General features: G+C 40.2%; 2 protein-coding genes across 2 annotated transcripts; both read right to left on the minus strand.

The window, feature by feature from the left end:
* Positions 1 to 5,937: 5,937 nt before the first annotated feature.
* Positions 5,938 to 7,143, minus strand: LOC121399681 (olfactory receptor 52E8-like). The gene has a single exon (XM_041581213.1). The coding sequence runs from the start codon at positions 7,115 to 7,117 to the stop codon at positions 6,149 to 6,151; it is 969 nt and encodes a 322-aa protein (XP_041437147.1). The 5' UTR covers positions 7,118 to 7,143; the 3' UTR covers positions 5,938 to 6,148.
* A 9,321-nt stretch (positions 7,144 to 16,464) lies between these two features.
* Positions 16,465 to 16,986, minus strand: LOC108705150 (olfactory receptor 10G3-like). The gene has a single exon (XM_041581214.1). It carries the CDS (start codon positions 16,984 to 16,986, stop codon positions 16,465 to 16,467), a length of 522 nt encoding a protein of 173 aa, XP_041437148.1.
* Positions 16,987 to 22,168: the final 5,182 nt, after the last annotated feature.

Raw genomic sequence — 22,168 nt, forward strand, 5'->3', positions numbered from 1 at the left:
GTATATAGTAAGGTCAGATGGAGTGTGAGTGTGAGAGAGATCTAACCGGTCCCTGAGTATTCAGGAGCCTTATGGCTTGGGGGAAGAAACTGTTACACAGTCTGGTAGTGAGGGCCCTAATGCTTCGGTACCTTTTCCCAGATGGCAGGAGTGTGAACAGTGAGTGTGAGGGGTGTGTTGGATCAGACACAATGCTGGTGCCTTACGGATGCAGCGAGTGGTGTAAATGTCCGTGATGGAAGGAAGAGAGACACCTGGGTGCAAATTATGTGATTTCCTTCATAGTGTCACAGTAGCAGAAATGGAATTGCTTAGGGGCAACACAAAGGGATCCCTAAAAGTGTCACCTTTTTCCAGGCAGTTATTAATTCCAGAGCCCATGTATGAATCTATGAATAGAATTTGGGTAGATTCTATTTTACCAATTTTTGCAGCCCTCAGATGCGGATAAAGGGAAAATAAAGACATCTGTATTAAAGTTCAGCCAAAGAAATGTATTAAACAAGAATCCAATTTTATAAGGGAGCAGAGGCTGCCTCCTGGTGGTGGAATCTGCAACTGCAATTCTAGTAAAGATGTTACAGACTGAACGATGTTGAGAGTTAAAATTATAATTATTATTATATATTATAATATATAGTTATTTACAGTGCATGTTCATCATTTGCACAGTCCTTGTCCAGAGAAGCTTGCAATCTATTGTTACAACTCCCCTTCCCCTGCTGATACACACACGTAACACACACACATGAAGTGGCCATTGGATGGATCCTGCCAGGTTTGAGGTTACAAACTGAATTTTTTCCAGATAAATATCTAAAAATCCCATTCACACAGATTTTTCTATTTGAGACAATTTCATAGCTTTTGATGATGTGATTCCTGCAGCAACTGAGCAGTTGTTTCCCTCTCAGAAAATCCATTAAACTCAAAATATTACTTATTAGTGATATGGGAGCAGGGGAAGCACATGAAAGAGATACAGAGAGCTATATAGAGAAAAATATATAGAGATATAGATAGAGAGATATAGAGAGAGGGATACATTATACAGAGAACATGCAGAAATCCATCTAGAAATCAATGGTGTGAAGTCACAGTTGCTGTGCCCAAGGGTAACAAGACCTTGAAATTGCAGCCCGGTGGCCACTCATTGAAGATGCATGGTACAGACAGACAGACAGACAAGCTCTCTAAATGAACACCAAGGGATGGGCATCTTTCGGGGGTCACCGTATGTGACCCTTGTTTTCTCTAGAGAGGATTAGATGGCTGACAGAGGCAGTGGCTAGGAGTAGTGTTAGACTGGGCCAGCGGGACATCCGGGAAAAAAACAGTTGTGCCGCAGACCCACCCCCCCTAGGTGCATGCAGAGTGGCAGCCCAGGTGGGCCCAGATCCCCCCATTCCGATGTTGGCTAGGCGTCCCATTATTTAGTAGTAGCAATAGCTGGGCTGCAGGTTGATCACCCACAATGAGAATACGAAAGGTGTCCCACAGTTGTACCTTTTTAACATTGATTTTTTTATTTGAGGCCCCTCTGATGTTGGAGCCCAGGATTATTCCTACCCTAAAACTCGGAGCCACCATTTCTTCCAATTCACAATTAAGTGCAACATCTCTTAGTGACATCTGTCCATTTAATGGATAATAAAGTTTTGTTTTCATTCTGTATTTTATTAATCAGAGATAAAATATGCTGGACTACAATTCCCAGAATGCTCCACTGACTGTAAAACCCATTTCTGAAGCGATCAATGCCAAGAGTTAATTCCCCATCCCTTTGTTCAACTTGTCAGTATAATGACTCCCCCTGGGACTTTATTAACAAATATCTTAATATCTTCATTTACAAAAGTATCTTAATATAATGGGGTCCCTGCTGGGTGAATCAATCCAACGTGAGTCTTAATGATGTTGTGCTAAACCCAAAGGCCCAGCTCCTGGGATTTCCCTGGCAGACAAATGCTCACATCTAAACAGCAATCAGTTGGGCTCAGAGGAGCCTTTATGTGTATAGCGAGGATAATGTGTATAATGAGCCTCCTGGCAGAATAGAAAGTCTCAGGTCCCCAAGGCCCCACTGCAGCAGCTGAATAAAGATAATATTTCCTTCTAATGTAACAGAGAAATACTGTCAGGAAATCTTCCCATATACAGTGTTGTGATGCAACCCAGATACTGTAACATTGGATCAAAGATCTAACAAGTGCCAACCAAATTGTCTAGCAAGTGCCACTCATATTGTCTAGCAAGGACCACCCTCTGCCCAAAGGGTGGCAGATATTATTTCCTTTTGTTACTCCAAAATGCTGTCCATCTGCCAGCCTTCATCTTCAGCCTTGCATGCCTTTCATTGTCCTTTACCAGTAACTGTGAGCAGGCTTGGCCATGATTAGGGCAATAGCACACAAGAAGATTTCAGGTATTAAACTAGCAAAGGATCATGGGATAGAGAGGTACGGATACTTGTAGCCATCACCTCCTGAGAAAAAACGTGCAGCCCAATAGAATCAACAGTGGGTCTTCCACTGCCTCTAGAAAGTTTTATTCAAATAAAAGTGAGGGGTGTGGAATGGTAGACACCAAGGACAGTTTGGAGAAAGGGTGGATCAAGCACAGAATAAAGGGAAAGAATGAATGGAGAGAAGGAAAGAATGATGGTAGAGTAGTAGAGAAAGAAAATAGTAAGGGCTGAAGTGGAAGTCAAAGGGGGAGCAGAAATGAAGTAAGGAGGAGTACGATGGTGACAAACATCAAGAATAGTGATGAGCATCAAGGACAGTAAAGAACAACAAGGATAGTGAAGAGCATCAAGGACAATGAAGAACATAAAGGACAGTAAAGAACGTCAATGATAGTGAAGGCCATCAAGGACAGTGAAGAACATCAAGGATTGTGAAGAGCATCAAGGACAGTAAAGAACATCAAGGATAGTAAAGAACATCAAGCACAGTTAAAAACATCAAGTTTAGTGAAGAGCATCAAGTATAGTGAAGAGCGTCAAGGACAGTGAAGAACATCAATAACAGTAAAGAGCATCAAGTATAGTGAAGAGCATCAAGGACAGTGAAGAACATCAAGGACAGTGAAGAACATCAAAGACAGTAAAGACCATCAAAGACAGTGAAGAACATCTAGGACAGTGAAGAACATCAAAGACAGTAAAGACCATCAAAGACAGTGAAGAACGTCAAGGACAGTGAAGAACATCAAGAATAACAAAGAGCATCAAGGACAATGAATAACATCAAGGACAGTAAAGAACATTAAGAAAAGTGAAGAAAGTCAATGTGCACTTACTGTACTTATAGACCATTGAGTCTAGTGAAGGCAGAGAGAAAGCTATTAGTGAGAGCTGACTCACATACCCTGCCTAGGTTTGGGAAGGTCCAGGCACCTGTTGGTGTCACAGAATCAGCCACATTGGGATAAACATGAATGAAGAAACACGGATGCTACACAGTGATCTGGATGACATTTATTTAGATAAAAAACATTTATATGTGAAACAGATTCACCCCTAGATCTATTGTCGGGTCATTGTCTGTACAAGTATTTAACCCTGTCACTTCAAACTGTCTGTAGTATCACTGAAGGGCAAACTCTTATGGGTGGCACATAGTGATGGGCGAATTTGCGCCGTTTCGCTTCTCCGAAAAATTCGCGAAACAGCGCCGGCGTCTCGTTTTTGACGCCTGCCCCCAATTTTTGCCGCAAATTTTCGCGGGCGTTTCGCAAATTTATTCGCTGGCGGCGAAACGCGCAAATTCGCCGCGAATTCGCGCCTGGCGAATAGATTCGCCCATCACTAGTGGCACATGCCAGTCTTCTGTATTACCTCAGGAGGAGGGGTGTGATGCAGGGAAATCAGTTACTATGACATGTTGCGATGAAAAGAACTATGGAGTGTCTGATTTTAAAATGGATTGTACCCTGAAAAAGTGGGAGAGGCCATTGTCTTTTCCCCCTGTCTCTTACCCACCCAAATCTTCCTTCTGCCCATCAAAAACTTCAGTACTTCTAACCCCATATATTATTTATAAGGTGCTACATATGCTCTTGTTACTACTCAGTCCTGGGTCCCCAAATGCAGTTTATACTTACTCCAACCAACCAGGAACTGTACAGAGTCTACTGAGTAGCCCTGGAACTATAAGAGGTTGACTGTTACCCCAATGTTTCTATATATCTGTAACCTTGTTATGAGCTAAGGGGGCCCAGCCTGAAGGTCAGTTAAGGGGAGATTTGGGGTGAGTGTTTATTTGTACCCTGGGTACCCCTGGAACTATAGCAGGGTGACTGTTACCCCAATGTTTCTATATATCTGTAACCTTGTTATGAGCTAAGGGGGCCCAGTCTGAAGGTCAGTTAAGGGAGAATTTGGGGTGAGTGTTTATTTGTACCCTGGGTACCCCTGGAACTATAGCAGGGTGACTGTTACCCCAATGTTTCTATATATCTGTAACCTTGTTATGAGCTAAGGATCCCAGTCTGAAAACCACTTAGGGGGAGATTTAGGGTAAGTGCTTATTTGTGCCCTGGGTACCCCTGGAACTATAGCAGGGTGACTGTTACCCCAATGTTTCTATATATCTGTAACCTTGTTATGAGCTAAGGGGCCCAGCCTGAAGGCCAGTTAGGAGGAGATGTTGGGTGAGTGCTTATGTGTAACCTGGGTACCCCTGGAACTATAGCAGGGTGATTGTTACCCCAATATTTCTATATATATGTAACCTTGTTATGAACTAAGGGGGGCCAGCCTATAGGCCAGTTAGTGGGAGATTTGGGGTGAGTGATTATTTGTACCCTGGGTACCCCTGGAACTATAGCAGGGTGACTGTTACCCAAATGTTTCTATATATCTGTAGCCTTCTTATAAACTTAGGGGGCCCAGCCTGAAGACCAGTTAGGGGAGATTTGGGGTGAGTGCTTATTTGTGCCCTGAGAACCCCTGAACTATAGCAGGCTGACTGTTACCAAAATGTTTCTATATATCTGTAACCTTGTTATGAGCTAAGGGGGCCCAGTCTGAAGGTCAGTTAGGGGGGGATATGGGGTGAGTGTTTATTTGTACCCTGGGTACCCCTGGGACTATAGCAGAGTGACTGTTACCCCAATGTTTCTATACATCTGTAACCTTGTTATGAGCTAAGGGGGCCCAGTCTGAAGGTCAGTTAGGGGAGATTTGGGGTGAGTGTTTATTTGTGGCTTGGGTACCCCTGGAACTATAGCAGAGTGGCTGTTACCCCAATGTTTCTATATATCTGTAACCTTGTTATGAGCTAAGGGGGCCCAGTCTGAAGGTCAGTTAGGGGGAGATCTTGGGTGAGTGCTTATTTGTACCCTGGGTACCCCTGGAACTATAGCAGGGTGACTGTTACCCCAATGTTTCTATATATCTGTAACCTTGTTATGAGCTAAGGGGGCCCAGCCTGAAGGCCAGTTAGGGGGAGATGTTGGGTGAGTGCTTATTTGTACCCTGGGTACCCCTGGAACTATAGCAGGGTGACTGTTACCCCAATGTTTCTATATATCTGTAACCTTGTTATGAGCTATGGGGGCCTAATCTGAAGACTAGTTAGGGGAAGATTTAGGGTGAGTGCTTATTTGTGCACTGGATTAGAATTTATTGTTTACTCTTCCCAAGAGGTAGATATATATTGTAAAATGGAGTTGATATAGCCCACATGACATAGCTTAGTACCGTTTACAACCTCTGGAGCATTTCATAATTCTGTGGGTACCACATTTACTTATTCCAGGATGTCTGTATGAATGACAACCCTTGGCTAGGTTGGGTATATATATATGAGGGGCTATGCCATGAATCAACCAGCTTGTGAGGCTGATTCTAGCTATACACGTTTAACCCCCTGTTCACAAAATAATCTGAGGACAGTCAGTCCTTTGTTGAACCAATGTAGGTCACTTACAGCTTTTATTAATTCAATACATTTTTAACAGACAGTGAGTGATTGTAGCAATTACAAGACATATATGTTACTTCTCATTGATATACTGTATATGCCAGGTATTAGTTAACTAAATGGAAGGAATCCCATGCCCCAAAGATCTTACAGTCTAAGTTGGTATCAACTGTTCATTACAAAGAAAGCGTAACTTTGGTTTGTAGAAATATGTGAAATCATTGCAGCCCTGGGGACTTCTGCTTAATTGTAATGCAGAATCTAATCTGAAATGTACGCTTAAGGATATCTTTAATTTCATTGGTTCTAAGGCAGTATATTATGGGGTTGGCAGCATGGGGAATGAAGGTGTAGAGACAGAGGAGTAGGACATTGATATCAGGATTAAGGATTAGTCGGAGCTGAGCAGAAGTATATACAAACACCCTAGGAATGTAGAACAAGGCAATAACAAACAAATGAGTAGTACATGTGTAGAATGCCTTCTGCCAGTTCTCTTCCCTGGATAATGAATGCACGGCCCAAATAATGAGAATATAGGAGAGTATTATAATGGCCAATGGTAGCAGGAGAACCAGCATGGCTGCAATATAACCTAGCTGTACTGCAAATGAGTTATCAGCACAGGCCAAAGCTGTGAGGGATATGTTGGAGCAAAAACAGTTCCTGATGGTCTTTGGGCCACAGTAAGGAAGCTGCGCTGTGGTAACAGCAATTGGGGACACAATGAAGATGGTGATGATCCAGAAGAGATTGCACAAAATAACCACCAACCTATTGGTTATAATGGAGTGATACCTGAGAGGTTTGCAGATAGCCGCATAACGATCAATAGCCATCAGCATAATGATGAAGGAGTCAATGGTGCCAAGGTAATGGACACAGAAGAGCTGGAAGATGCACGCATAATAAGAGATAGACCCGGCATCAAACCAATATTTGGCTATGATTTTAGGCAATGTCATTGTGTCGAAGAGCAGGTCAGAGAAAGCCAAGTTTCCAATGATGATGTACATGGGGTGGTGCAACGTTCTCTTCAGGATAATCAGAATTAGCACGATGCTGTTTGCAATCAGGGAAATGCTGTAGACCATGAACATCGTGATGGAGACAGGAATATGGAAGCTCTGCTGGAGACCTGGGAAACCAATGAGGACGAACTCGGAGACAGCGGATTGGTTAGCCATTGAGTTCGCTGGAAACTTCTACATTGATTAATGCTGATGTGTGAATCAAAAGGGACAGAGATGAACCAGCAGCACAGACTCAATATTTCTATAGAGTAGATGATTGGCCTCAAAGGCTTTTTACATTGCATTAAAGAGCAAATGTGTATGTATAGGTACAAAAACAGTCTGGGAATTGCAAGTCATGCATAGGGCACCTTCATTATGTTAGATACATTAAGTGCTCCAGGCATAGCTGGGGGCATTAGAGACAATGGGGCAAATTCACTAAACGCCGAAGCGTGTAACGCTAGCGTGAATTTGCCAGCATTGGCCATTTTTGTTATTTTGCAGATTCACTAACGGACGCTGGCGTAAATTCGCTAGTGTTACTTCGCACCCTTACGCCTGGCGAATTTGCGCAACGGACGTAACTACGCAAATTCACTAACGCGCGCATTGTTCTGAACGCTACCTTTTACGCTAGACTTCCTTCGCCACCTCAGACCAGGCGAAGCGCAATAGAGTAGATAGGGATTGCTTCACAAAAAGTGAAAAAAATTTCTAAGTCCCAAAAAACACTGGCGTTTTTTCTTTATTATGGGTGATAGGCTGAAAAAGATTGAAATTTTTTTTGGGGCTCCCCTCCTTCCCCCCAACATTTCCTAACTCATGGCAACTTAACTATGCAGTGGGCACATGTGTAGGGCAAAATAAAAATTTTATTTGATGTTTTGAAGGTTTCCCTGGCTTGTGTAGTGATGCTAAGAATACTTCCATTGGAAATTGAATTTGGCGCCGTATGCAAATTAAGCATCGCTAGCGTAATAGGCGAATTAACGCTAGCGCAACTTCGCAACCTTACGCTACCCCTGAGCGCAACTTCGGATTTTAGTGAATTTGCGGAGCGCTGACGAAAATACGCCTGGCGAAGTGCGGCGAAGCGCGGCGAAGCGTTGGGAAGCGGACGCCAGCGCAACTACGAATCTTAGTGAATGTCCCACAATGACAACTTCCAAATAGACCTGGGGAAAACATAGTGGTCTATAATGAGCAAGAATCATCTCATGCACCTACTAGAGCCAGGGAGTTAATCATAACTATAATAATAATACAAAGAAAGCTTCTTGTGCACTGATAATGCACAGATTCTCAAAGACTATAAATAACCTGACTTTTAATAATGCATCAATCACTTCAGTACTTCATTTGGCAGGTTAATGATATCCAGAGCCATTATGTACTAAATAAAAGCTGGAGGTTGAATATCTCATGTACTTCATATTTGCAGCTGTTTCATTATGTACAGATCCCACTGCATGTGCTGAATACACCCTGGGGGTCAAGACTGCACAAAACAACTGTATCCTGGCTGGTTCATATACTGTATAACTAGGTACTACATTTTGTGTGTATGTATTATATTGCACAGAGCCTCACCTTATATATTATATTCATTGCTATGGGTTCGTTTTATAAAGCGCGGATCCTATATTATTCTAGCTGGGTTAAGGGACAAAAGGGACTTATTAATTATATATAATAACCTAATAACTAAGCACTGGTTATAGGTTTATAGCATTATTATGCACATCTGATAAAAGTGCAAAGGGAGGATTGGGTATTTATTGTCTAGAGCAGTGATCCCCAACCAGTAGCTCGCGAGCAACATGTTGCTCTCCAGCCCCTTGGATGTTGCTCTCTGTGTCCTCAAAGCAGAAGCTTATTTTTGAATTCCAGGCTTGGAAGCAAGTTTTAATTACATAAAAACTAAGTGTAGTACCAAGTAGAGCCTCTTGTAGGCTGCCAGTCCACATAGTGGCAACCAAAGAGCCAATCACAGCCCTTATTTGGCACCCCAAGGGACTATTTTATGCTTGTGTTGCTCTCCAACTCTTTTTACATTTGAATGTGGCTCCCGGGTAAAAAAAGGTTGGGGACCCCTGGTCTAGTGGAAGGCACAATTATAGGGGATCTCATTCCCACAATGAAATAAAAATATACCTTTATTGCATATTGTCAGTGGGTTTTAAAGTTATTTCTAAATGTAATTGCTATTGAAAGCCGTATCTCTCTGGTTGTCTATGTCTTCTGCACTCCTGGTTCTGACTCTTGAAACAATGCAGCTGATTAACAGACCTGTTATTTATTTTCAGTCAAAGAGTAAGTTCTGCCTGGTCTCCTAAAACTGCAATAAACAAATCTACAACCTGCAATTTTCTAATGCTGAACTGCATCCCCCAATGTTTCTTAAAGTAGTTAATAGTGGTCACTCTATTGTGCTCCTGTGGAAAAGACCAAGTTCTTTCCATAGACCTGAGGCCTTTGCACCAGGAAAAACAGCTAATAACTCAAATTAAATAATTTTTCATAGTTGCTGGAAGCACTCTATAGCTTCCGATGCCAAGAAGTTCATGCTGTGCATTTAATGCATGTCCCATTAACCTTACTGAGGAAAAATACAAAGTAAATCAGGCAGTAAATACAATAAAATAAGGAGTCAAGGTGAGCAGAAATACTTACAAGATAATAAAGAATCACTGTTTGAAAAATCTCCCATAGTCTTTTTCTGGGTGGCATCTGGGCTTTCTCTTCTTTGGGGTATTTATATAGAAGGCAAATCTGTGCCACGTCCCTAATGGGAGACACGTGTCACTGTTAATAAAAAACAAAGCATTTTTTTTTAACCAGCTGATAATTGCTCATTATTTTTTCGTCCACCTGGTTGGCCTGCCAGTTTTAGTAAAGATGTTAAATGATTCTCCAGGGTTTCACTTATGGTTTTGGTTTACTAGGCATATTTATGTAAGGGTAAACATGGCCTTTATTTATCAAGCTACAGAGGGACATTTTTCCTAAATATGTTCTATACTAAACCTTAGTGATTAACGGGTTCATTGGGAACTTGCTCTTTGGCACAAGAAAAATTCTACTGATTTGGATTTGCCATCTACAGTATACAGTAAGTCCATTGATTTCAACAGGAGAAAAAAGAGCCCTCATCACAATGCAACCCATTGTTTGAAAACAAGAAAGGGAAACAAAAAAGGGATACAATTGTTTCCCAATGTAGGAGTGTTCCTGCAATATGCCCTTCCTTGTAGTTTGGGGTTGGTTTTTATTTTTTGATTAGGGTCAATTTCATGAGGAACCAATGAGCCAGGCTCTACTGTATATTTTTGGAATGAAGGAGACAACCCATGCAGACACGGAGAGAGCATACACCATGCTATTTGTCATTTTTGTAGAAGTTCAAATGGTGGATGGTTTGATTTTAACTTTTTGACTAGGTTCAATTTTATCAGGAGCCGATTGGCCTGCCTACTTTTAGATTGTAGGAAGAAACACATGCAAACACACAGAGAACCCTTTCTTACAGATTAATAGATAACCACTCTTACAGAAGGCACTTTACCACCCCTATCCCCCATCCCCAGCTTTGGATTTGGAGTGGAAAGGTATTATAAATGAATCATGACCATCATGGAGGTTTGTGAGATATAGGGAGAGATTCAGAAAGGGTACAGTGGTCACCCCTACCTTGTACAATAGGTTAGTTTAAAACATTGATGAGGATCTCTGCAGGAACCTTCTTCAACAATGGGCAAGGTGGCGGGGGAATAAGAAACCAGATGAGGTAACTTTACTGCATTTGTTCTCACAAATTCTGTGGTTGAGACAAATTAAAGCTGGGGTCCCCAACCTTCATTAGCCGTGAGCCACATTCAGATGTAACAAAAAGTCGGGGAGCAATGCAAGCAAAATGGTGCAAAATAAGTGCTCTGATTGGCTATTTGGTAGCCTCTATAGGGGCGTCAGGCGTAACTTCACTGCACTTCGCCACACTTTGCCAGGCGTAGTTTCGCCAGCGCTCCGCAAATTCACTAAAATCCGAAGTTGCGCTCAGGGGTAGTGTAAGGTTGCGAAGTTGCGCTAGCGTTGATTCGCTAAGCGAAGCGAAGTTATGCTAGCGATGGTTAATTTGCATACGGCTCCAAATTCAAATTTCAATGGAGGAATACGTACAATCACTACAAATGCCTGGGAAACCTTCAAAACATCAAATAAAATATTTATTTTGCCCTACACATGTGCCCACTGTATAGTTAAGTTGCCATGAGTCAGGAAATGTAGGAGGGAAGGAGGGGAGCCCCAAAAAAAATTTCGATCTATTTCAGTCTATTACCCATAATATAGAAAAAACGCCAGCGTTTTTTGGGACTTATAAAAAATGTGAACTTTTTTTGAAGCAATCCTTATCTACTCTATTGCGCTTCGCCTGGTCTGAGGTGGCGAAGGAAGTCTAGCGTAAAAGGTAGCGTTCAGTACAATGCCCGCGTTAGTGAATTTGCGTAGTTACATCCGTTGCGCAAATTGGCAAGGCGTAAGGGTGCGAAATAACACTAGTGAATTTACGCCAGCGTTCGTTAGTGAATTTGCGAAGTAACGAAAATGACCAACGCTAGCGAATTGACGCTAGCGTTAGGCGCTTCGGCGCTTAGTGAATTTGCCCCACTGGCAGCCCACAGAAGGTTTTGTTTCTTAGGTACAACTGGTTTTTATTCAACTAAAACTTCCAAACTAAGAATTCAAAAATAAGCTCCTGCTTTGAGGTCACTAGGAACAAAAGGCAAGGGGTTGGAGAGCAACATGTTACTCACGAGCCACAGGTTGGGGAGTTAAATCAAGACTTTCAGTTTGTCACAAGTTGACTGAACTATGAGGAATGATGAGCCTTCAGATGAAAAAAGGGTATTAAGCAAAATTATATGCATGTTCCAAAAAAGTTTTGATGTGGCTGCTATATTTGAAAAAAGTCAGCCAATGCTTGTAGTCGCCTCTGCCAAGGGTGCAAGTCAGCAAGTACAAGAATAGAATTATAAGACAGGGTTATCTGCTCAAAAAGTGTTTTTATACATACTACTGTACATGTCAAGTATATTATCAGGCCCGAATTTGTGGAAAGGCCACCAACACATTGGTTCAAATACACTGGGAAAATGCTGGAGATACAATCATTTTTTAAATTTCCCCATTGATGATGAACATTTGCATGAATAAAGGGGAGTGGACAGGGGTGATGAACGGCAGTGGGCCTAGGGGTGCCCTCTATGTAAATCCAGCCCTGCATATTATCTGTTCAGTAGTTGTTCCTATAGAGATTTATGGGAATATAATCACTGAATCTCAACACAGCCACTTGTTTGTTCCTACAAATCACAAGTCAGTTGCATATTAGCCTGAATAAGAAAAGATCAGTACCTTGTGGCAGTGTTACTCTAAGGGTTTGGAGCCCACAATAATAACCCCAAAAATCCCACGCCCTCCAACGCCCCATTGCATACCTTGTCTCTCCTCTTGGGCCCTGTAGATTTCAGTAAGCGGGGATGGGGGATGGCACAGTGGCAGTTTAATGAATAATACCCCAGGGACTGCTGTAGATTTTGGAGTTGAACCAGGGTAGCCAAGACTTTTCCTTACTGCAGGGCCTGACCTGGCAAGCTTATCTACAACAAGCATAAATCTCACTTCTGCCTGCTCAGCGTTGCTTCTGCAAACCAGCTGCTTTCCCTTCCTCCGTTTCATGCAGGTGGTGGAGGAATGAATTACAGGAGGGACACAGGAGTGACAAGTGCACAGGACTCCCTACAGAAGGACTGAAGAAGCACACAAGACATCAGAGCCAGGCCAAGGTAGTTTGGCACCCTAGGCAAGGACTTCAATCAGCGCCCCCCCATTCTGTAGAACCATTTCCCCCATATCACTTACAGTTTTTTTTAATAAAGAAACCTGTAGCAGTGCCAGTCAGCAGCACCCAAAATATTGCCCCCAATCTGTACTTGTACCAGCCAGCAGCACCATACGTGGTCCTAGTATATGAGCCTACACTGAGAGCTTTGTACGTATTTGCCCCCCTCAGATGAAGGCTCTTTGTGCCTACTTTTGAATTTTGCTTCCTACACCTTGTTTTGTAAATTAATCCAATAATCTGAATCTGAGGGATAGAGGAACACTTATATAATATACATACCCACCAACAAAAGAGCAGTAGACCCACTATCTCCATCAGCAGAAACAAACGTACTTTCTATTACATCTTTTTTCAGGACACCTTAAATCATTCAATAGGGTTCACTCTTTATTCTCAAGGGTTACATCCTTAAACACTCAGAGGAACACCCCCAACTTCTTGTCTTCAGTGTTTATTTTATTATAATGGCCTAAACCATCTTTTGGGTCACCAGTACCCTTTTTTAAGAAAAACGTTGCCAAGGTAGTATAGTACCCTCTCCATAGTTTCTTAACTACATGTGCCCTCAAATCCTTTACCCCAGCATCACACTAAGGGCACTGGACTCTGTTTGAAAGTAAAATCTTATTAACCAAATAGTACAAAGAAACTTGAACTGTTTTAACACCAGCCCAGAATGTGCCAGGGCATAGTGCTAGAGCTGGTATTATTTCAGCCAGGCCAGAATACAGCAAGAGATAGCTCTTTTACTTTTACAACCCCATTCAGTACAGGCTGCTGCAGGATATGCGACTTGAAACATTTGAAACCCCAGATTCCCCATAATAAAGCAGAATCCAGAGAGAGAACAGCCAGTGAGAGGGGCACCATATTCATTTTGCCAGGGGTGCCCAGACTTTGGTGGCAATCTACTCCTGCCACCTGAAGCCATCATGAGATCTACCTTAAAGGAGAAACAAGCCCCTTATAAAAAAAAACCCTACCCCCCACCCAACATAGGCCAACCTCCCTTCTCCCCCAGCCTAGCTGCCACCGAGGGCAAATGCCCCTAACTTTTTACTTACCCCTCGGTGCAGATTCAGGGATCAAAGCTCACGGCAGCCATCTTCCGGGTCTTCGGTAATCTGAGAATGAGACTGGTGTAGCGGTGCATGCGCAGTTTGGAGCAATTTCCCAGTTTGGGACAACTGTGCATTAGCCGAAATGGGCAGAAGTTGCTGAAGCGCCGGAAGAAGACATGAAGACCTGGAAGATGGCTGCCGTGAACTCTGATCCCTGAATCTGCACCAAGGGGTAAGTAAAAGGTTAGGGGCATTTGCCCGGGGTAGTAGCTAGGATGTGGGTGAGGAGAGAGGTGGGTCTATGTGGGATAGGGGAGTAGGGTTTTTTTTTAATAAGGGGTTTGTTTCTTCTTTAAGAACTCATAGCAAGATGGCATAGAGGCAATGCCATGTATAAATGTCCCCAATACCACAATTCGCCAAAATACATTGAAGTCTACGGGCGACTTTTATGAGTGACATTTTTTTTACGCGCAATATTGTTTTCCACGGGCTATCAGGAACTTTAAAGTGATTGATTGGTAGACCACGATCAATGTTTTGGGCACCCCTGCATTATGCAAAACCCTTTGCTCCATTGACAGACCTGGAGCAGATACTGGTGCAAAAATGCATACTTTAGCATTTCTGTGTCAATATCTACTCCATGGAGAAAATCGGACGATGCACTTCATGTGCCCTTGCTCATACAGCACCATTGGCATTAATCATTATTACGTCAACCAAAAAAATACAGTAGATTTTATGTTATATAAAAAAAAAAGTATTAAAATTCAAGATCCCATTTACATTTTTTAAATTTACTGACCCAAATCTTCAAGATTTATGAATGGAATATCTTGAAAAATTTGAACAAAAAAAAACGGTATGATAAAACTTGCCAATCTTTTATAGACATGGATAGGAGATGCACTTTCAACTTTCATCTAATTTAATTTTAGAGATTTTATTGAACTGTTTTCAGATTTTTACATGCAGACTCATTGGGTACATTTATAAACACTGAGCAAATTTGCACCTGGGCAATAACCCATAGCAACCAATCAGTGATTAGCTTTTTTTCAGCCAGCTGCAGGTTGAGCACTGAAAGCAATCATCTGATTGGTTGCCATGGGTTACTGCCCAGGTGCAAATTTGCCTAATGTTTATAAATGAGCTCCAATAAATTGAAATGTAAGCACAATTTACATACGTTGTTTTCCTTATTTTTTGTGAAATCATTTTCCAATTTGAGTTTTTTGTTAATACATTTTTAGAGCTGAGCATTGAGGTCTAGTGATCAGAGATGATTATATGTGCATTATAGCAATATTAATGTCTGTGATTAAATGGCTGCTTGCTATGATAAGCAAATTTAGCCTCATGATAAACACCTGACAACGAGAAAGTAATTTAAATAGGAAACAACAAAGAACAATAAAAAAGTGAAGTTGACAAAAACACAAGAAAAGTTGTGATAGAAGTTACCTAGAGACTGATGATTATAACATACTTATTTGTATAACATTGGCTATTAATGCAAAGATATAACAAATCATAGTCATAAAGCAATTTATAGCCAATCAAATGATAGATACGATAATGATATGATAATGTTGTTTACATTATAAAAAGTCATGTAACAGTAAGCTAGTAAGAGATCTCTCGTGGCTACTGAATGCTTCTGGGTTCTGCGCTTGAAATAATATTAAACTACCTTCTCTGATGAAATAATTTGTCATGGGTCCAGTACTTCGACTATCGAATGGTCGAATAGTCGAACGATTTATTCTTCGAATCCTTCGATTCGAAGTCGTAGTCATAGTCGAAGGTCGAAGTAGCCCATTCAATGGTCGAAGTAGTCCAAAAAAAACTTCGAAATTCGAAGTTTTTTACCTTCGAATCCTTCACTCGAAGTTAGTGAATCGGCCCCTTAGTGTTTTCAGATGGAACCGGAAGATTCATTTTTCAATGTGAGTTTTTTGTAAATAAACTTTATTAATAATAATAATTTAATAAGCCTACAGTCAAGGTTACAAGTATGAATAATGTTTTGTTAAGAGTTGCCAAAGACTATTAGTGTTTTTAGATGGGACCAGAAGATAGTCTTTGAAGGTCTTCATTCATCCAGGTCATGGTATATCTAGTAGCAGTAAATCTAGAGCACCTTCAGTTGAACTGAAGAAGTTGCTCAGATAAGTAGTGAAACATCTTCAATGATTAATCAGCAAGTCCGGTGGCTCTAGATTTACTTCTACAAGATAAACGAGAAGATACATTTCTAGGGTCTATCTTTATCTTCCTATGAACTTTTTGACCATATGTCAGTCTGCACAGAGATCCTTATTTGCATATTTTTTCTGCTTATTTACATCAGTATTGAGTGTTGTGAAACTATGGAATGATATTACTACAATGCCATTTCACTCAAGTGTTCTAGGTTCCACATGGAATATAGTGTTCATCATTTGCCCCAAAATATTTCAAATTTTTTTGGTTCTGAGGCAAAAAGTAATGGGCTGGCTAAATGGGGGATAAATGTGTAGAGGCATAGAATTAAAACATTTATAACAAAGTCAAGTACCAAAGGTACAATACACAAACAACCTGAGGATAAAGTACAAGCCAATGACAATTAAATGAGTGGTACAGGTATTAAATGCCTTCTGCAAGTTTCCATTGTTGGCTGATAAGTACACAACCCTGATTATGAGAATATATGAGAGAATAATAACAGATAATGGGAAGAGATGCACACACATAGCAATTGAAAATCCTTTTCTTCTTTCCAAGGTAACGACAACACATGCCAATACTATTACAGCTTGGCTGGCACAGAAACAGTTCTTGACACGGTTGGGTCCACAGTAAGGAAGAATTCCAGCAATTAAAGTCATAGCTAATCCAATTACGGCAGCAAAGAGCCAGAAAATGTAGCAGAGGAGAGTCACCAATTTATTGTTGATAATGGAGTGATACCTAAGAGGTTTACAGATAGCAACATAACGATCAATAGCCATCAGCATAATGATGAAGGAGTCAAGGCTTCCAAGGTAATGGACACAGAAGAGCTGGAAGAAGCAGCCATAGAATGTCATAGACCCTGCTCCGAACCAATATTTGCCAGTGATTTTAGGTAATGTAATTGTGTCAAAGAGAAGGTCAGAGAGAGCGAGGTTAGCAATAATAATTGGGATGGGATGGAATGGTGGAGTTGTTCTCTCAGGATAATTAATATGATGACTGTGCTATTTGCAATCAGTGAAACAATGTAGGCAAGAAACATTATAAGTGAGACTGGAAGAAAGAAATTTGGCTGTAGACCTGGAAAACCAAGGAGGATAAACTCAGTGACAGCAGTCTGATTAGACATTGAGATGGTCATGGTCTTCTCTACTGAGCTTCAACATAGATAGACAAGATGAAGACTGATGCTGATAACAAAATAAACCATCTTCAAAGAAAGCCCAAAAAAAATTAAAATTAATGTCAAATTAGCTGATGAAACTATAGAGAGAGACTATTTCTGAAAGCATTTGGTTGTATAGCAGAGGTACTTTTGTAGATACAATAGGGCATAATTTCTGATTAGACATTGAGATGTTCATAATCGTTTTAAGTGAGCTTAAACATGGAGAAGAAAGGAACCTTCTATAAAGAAAGGCCAAGAAAAGTAATTACAGTTGTAATGCCAATGTTCTAAAAAATATTTAGATATTGTATAGTGTTTACTCCCTAACAATGGATGCAAGTGCCTAGTAGACATAGAGATACTGTATATGTCTTACAAATCAAGCCCATCATTAATTAAAATAAGGCTGCTCAGAAGATATTTTCAATTCAATTCAACAAATAAATAATTCAATTGTCTCCAGTCTGCACTAGATTTCTTAGTTTCCTTATAGACTTGGCTTGGAGAAAATTATCAGGTTTTTTTCAAGAAACATCTATTTTATAGATGTTTTCTTTTCAGAATTCACTTGGAGAGAATCCCCAGCCTTCACTGGAGAGTATTTATATGTTGCTGTTCTTGGTCATTGCCAAGAGGGTTTGTTAATGACTTCCAACTCAGAAGCGAGAGGTTTTCCTTTGCATGTAATTCTGATTTTGAAAACAAAATAGAAAAACAAATAAAATAATTTAACAATTAGACTAGAAATAGTTGACTTTTACTAAATAAACCCTGTTGTATTAGGACTACCATTAATGCTTTCACCTATGTCTAAACACTTACAGGTTGCCAATAAACTGGAATCTCCATGTGGGTGAAATCTCTAGGTTCTGCTCTTCTATAGGGAAGACTGTGACACATTCCCAGCTCAGAAGAGTTAATATAGAGGTAGGTTTGGACATGACTAAATACAATGCTTGACATGGGAAATGTGTCCATTAATTAGTAAAGAAAAGAATTCCATGTGGGGTTGGGTTAATTAGATATAGCTTTTGATCAGAAAAATCTTTAATATTTAAGGATGCATATGGCATAGCATTTACAGCTTTGGGATGTATTGCCCAGAAGGCTTGGGACCTGGTCTTTCTACATAAAGGATCTTCCCATAATGGGGAACACCAGGAATTCAGGCCACTACAATCATTAAAACCAATTAGAATTGTAATGCGATTCATGTGGGTTCATGCAGTTTATTTACCCTCAGATACAAAGTACTTTCTTATTATTACAGACACATGCAAATCAGTTAAGAGGGAAGTGTTTCTTTAATAAGAACTCCATGGGAAATGGTATTGTTGCAGTTTGGAGCTTTCTGGATACCAGGTTTGTATACAGCCCATAACTGTATTTAATAGGGGGGGGGTTACAATACAAAATGCAACATTTGCTACAGGTCTACTCACCTATATGATTACATACCCAGAATTCCTAGAGCTATGTAATCTTCCTTGTCAGTGTCACCCATTGGTTATTGATGGTATTACCCCAGGATACCACCATATAATCTTTAAGTGTAACATGTCCAGATATGTAACCACTGGAAAATGTAATGACACCAATCTGGAACCATTGTTGAAAAATGTTCTAGGTCTCAAAAAAACGCTGGCGTCTTTTCCTTTTTTCTCAATGATAGTCTGCAAAAGACCGTAAATTTTCTTTTTGGGTAACCGGGTTCCCCTCTACATTTCCTAACATATGGCACATAAACTATACACTGGGCTCATGTGTAGGGCAATATAACACCTCTATTTTATTTTATTAATGTTCCCTGGGCTTGTGTAGTGTAATGTATTTGCTGCAACATATAGGTCCATTCAACTTTCGTATGCAAATTAGCCAACACTAGCGCAACTTCGATTTGCTTGCAGAAGTAACGCTAGCGCAACTTCGTCAGCGTTCATAAAGTTGAAAAGCCATCATACCACGTCAAGGTAAACCCCATATGGCGGTCCCTAACTTGTTTACCTTCAGTCATAGTATTGAGGATCCTGTGTCTCTCTGCATAATAGCATTAGTAAAGTAAAAAGTAAAAGTCTGCTGAACCTTGGAGGGCTAGATCCTCCCCCACTGCTCACTTGCAGCTTTTAAGAGAGAGTGATTGCCCAAACCAACGGCCATTTTTCAAATAAAAATATATTATGAAAATGGTAAAGACGTGGTATGGTGGCTTTTCAACTTTATGATCATAACTTTGTAACTAAAAACCCCTGTCTTTGTGAACACATGCACTTGCATTTATACTGAATTACTTAGACAGGGGCCCAGGGAATGTGCACTGACCCATGCAATGTGAGTGCTCCCACAACCCCCTTTTGTATTTGCTATTGTAGCCTGAAGCTTTGGCTAAGCTTCATGTGGTTTATAGCACCCTCCATACCCACCTCGATCAACTAATGGTGGCCCTATGTTTTTAACAGCACCAAATCACACTTCTAACACCCATTTACATTCACTAGATCCACTACTACATTTATTTAATTTGTCCTTTACTTATTTTAGATCACATTTTTTCTTATTTATACCTGTACTAACACATATACACATATCATTTTCATAATATACTTTTTTTTGGAAAAATGGGCGTTGGTTTGGGCAATCACTCTCTCTTAAAAGCTGAAAGTGAGCAGCGGGGGAGGATTTTAGCCCTCAGACAGAAACCAAGGTTCAGCAGATTTCTACTTCAACTAATGCTATTATTCAGAGAGACACAGGATCCTCAATACTATAACTGAAGGTAAACAAGTTAGGGACCGCCATATGGGGTTTACCTTGAAGTGGTATGGTGGCTTTTCAACTTTATGATCATAACTTTGTAACTAAAAACCCCTGTCTTTGTGAACACATGCATTTGCATATCTACTGAATTACTTAGACAGGGGCCCAGGGAATTTGGTTATGTCAGTAGCACTTTCCTTATACTAATATACATTTCTACTTAGCAATGTGAGTGCTCCCACAACCGCCTTTTGTAAATGACCAATAATTACCATTGAAGACCCTTTATGAATCTAAATTTCTTAGCAGTCATAAACCTTAGAGAATTTTCAATCAAAGTACAAAATAAATACATATACATGCTTTAATAATTGATTGAAAGTCTCTGGGACTGTACTACTAATAGCAATCCCTATTAATATATATTCAACCTAGTTTCATGGATATTATATACCATGTTAATAGCCCTGTCATTGTAGCTCTATGCACAATAGAACTTTGTTTAATGTTGTGATTCAATAAAGCCAATAATTCATAAATAACAGGATCCTTTCCCAACGTTGGGACATGCAATGTTTATATTGGGCCTCTTGTTGTAACTTGCTGAGCATGAGAGTTGGGTGGGATAGAAGGGGACAAACAGTAGAGGTTTTATTATGATAATGTAGATCAATTAATGGGGAGGTTGGACTATAAATGAGCAAGTCTGGTGCTAAGATCCAATATACTGAAAAGCAGACTTAGGAGGTTTCACACCCAGAGGCCAAAGAATGGATAGTGACAGCAAGACTAAGGTAAAATATACGTTTTTCAATAGCTGCATTTTTCATGATATCTAGCATATTTATAAAAGATTCAATAGCAAAAATGTGTTCTTGTTCAGTCTCAAAGAAACCTCCATTTATTTTCAACGTGTCTGTAAAAATTCAGTTTAAAAAGACTCAAAATGACACCTGCAGTTGACTTCTGTAAAAGCTCAGCATATTATTTTATTCAAATGATTGAGATTGTTTATTTTGAATATTCAAATTTGAAAGTGCATTTCAATAAATATCCCCCAAGGGTTAAATGATGGTTATTGGGCCTTCAGAGTTGAATTAGTCTTTCATTTTAGCTCTTTTTATAAAGAACTGATTTGTGTAGGTGCAGTACTAAGACTGTCTATTACTGTCAGTGATACCATAAATATAATATTATATATTATAAAAAAATTCTATATTAAAGTTATGATTTGGACCATGTCCTACATTGTCTATTTGTCTTTATCCAACATTCTCTAATCCTAACCTGGTGCTTTTTAACCCCCACCCAATCCAACATGACGCCCCATCTTCTACTTTGTGACCCAGCTGCCTTCTGATGATTTACACTGTACATAGGCAGGATCATCCATGAAATGGGAAGGGTTAGTACTATTAGTGTAGGGTGTAAACTAAGAATTACAGTAAATCACAAATTTTTTAAATTTCTATCTTGAGCAGGATCAAACTGGTCAGATGTTGAATAAAATCAGGGGAGGGCAGATCTATGGATCGGGGCTGGAAAGTAAGTGCTTTACTAAACATCTACTGTATGAATTTTCTATAGGAATTGTGTTTTATATGTAATGCACTGAGTGAATAAGTGTAAATAAATGCCCAGTATAACCAGCAGAATCCATATTATTGAAAGTGATGCATTATTACTGATACATACCACAATGTATATGCCACAGAACTAATATTATTAATATTTTTTCCATTTAATTAAGTTGAGTGCATGTGTTTTTGATTATTTGTACAGCTTCCATGTTGCCTTTAAAAGGAAACCCATTGAGCACAACATAGAACCACTTATATGGAGGGGATCAACCTTTACATGAAGAGCTACAGATTTCCAGTGTCAGGAGTGTTGCCGCATGGTTTTGGGGTGCCGGTGCGCTGATGTCAGCACACAAATGTGTGACATCACAATTTTGTGTTTTGGTGCCAAGTTCAAAATAAAAGGACGCCAATGATGCTGGTTCAATGCCTAAGTATATGAATTGCTATATTGTGTTCCTAAGATTCCTTAATTCCTAAATTCTTGTTTTCTGGTTTCCTGACCCTCGGCCTGACCCTGATCCTGTTTCCTGC

This window comes from Xenopus laevis, chromosome 2L (genome assembly GCF_017654675.1).
Source record: "Xenopus laevis strain J_2021 chromosome 2L, Xenopus_laevis_v10.1, whole genome shotgun sequence".
NCBI lineage: Eukaryota > Metazoa > Chordata > Amphibia > Anura > Pipidae > Xenopus > Xenopus laevis.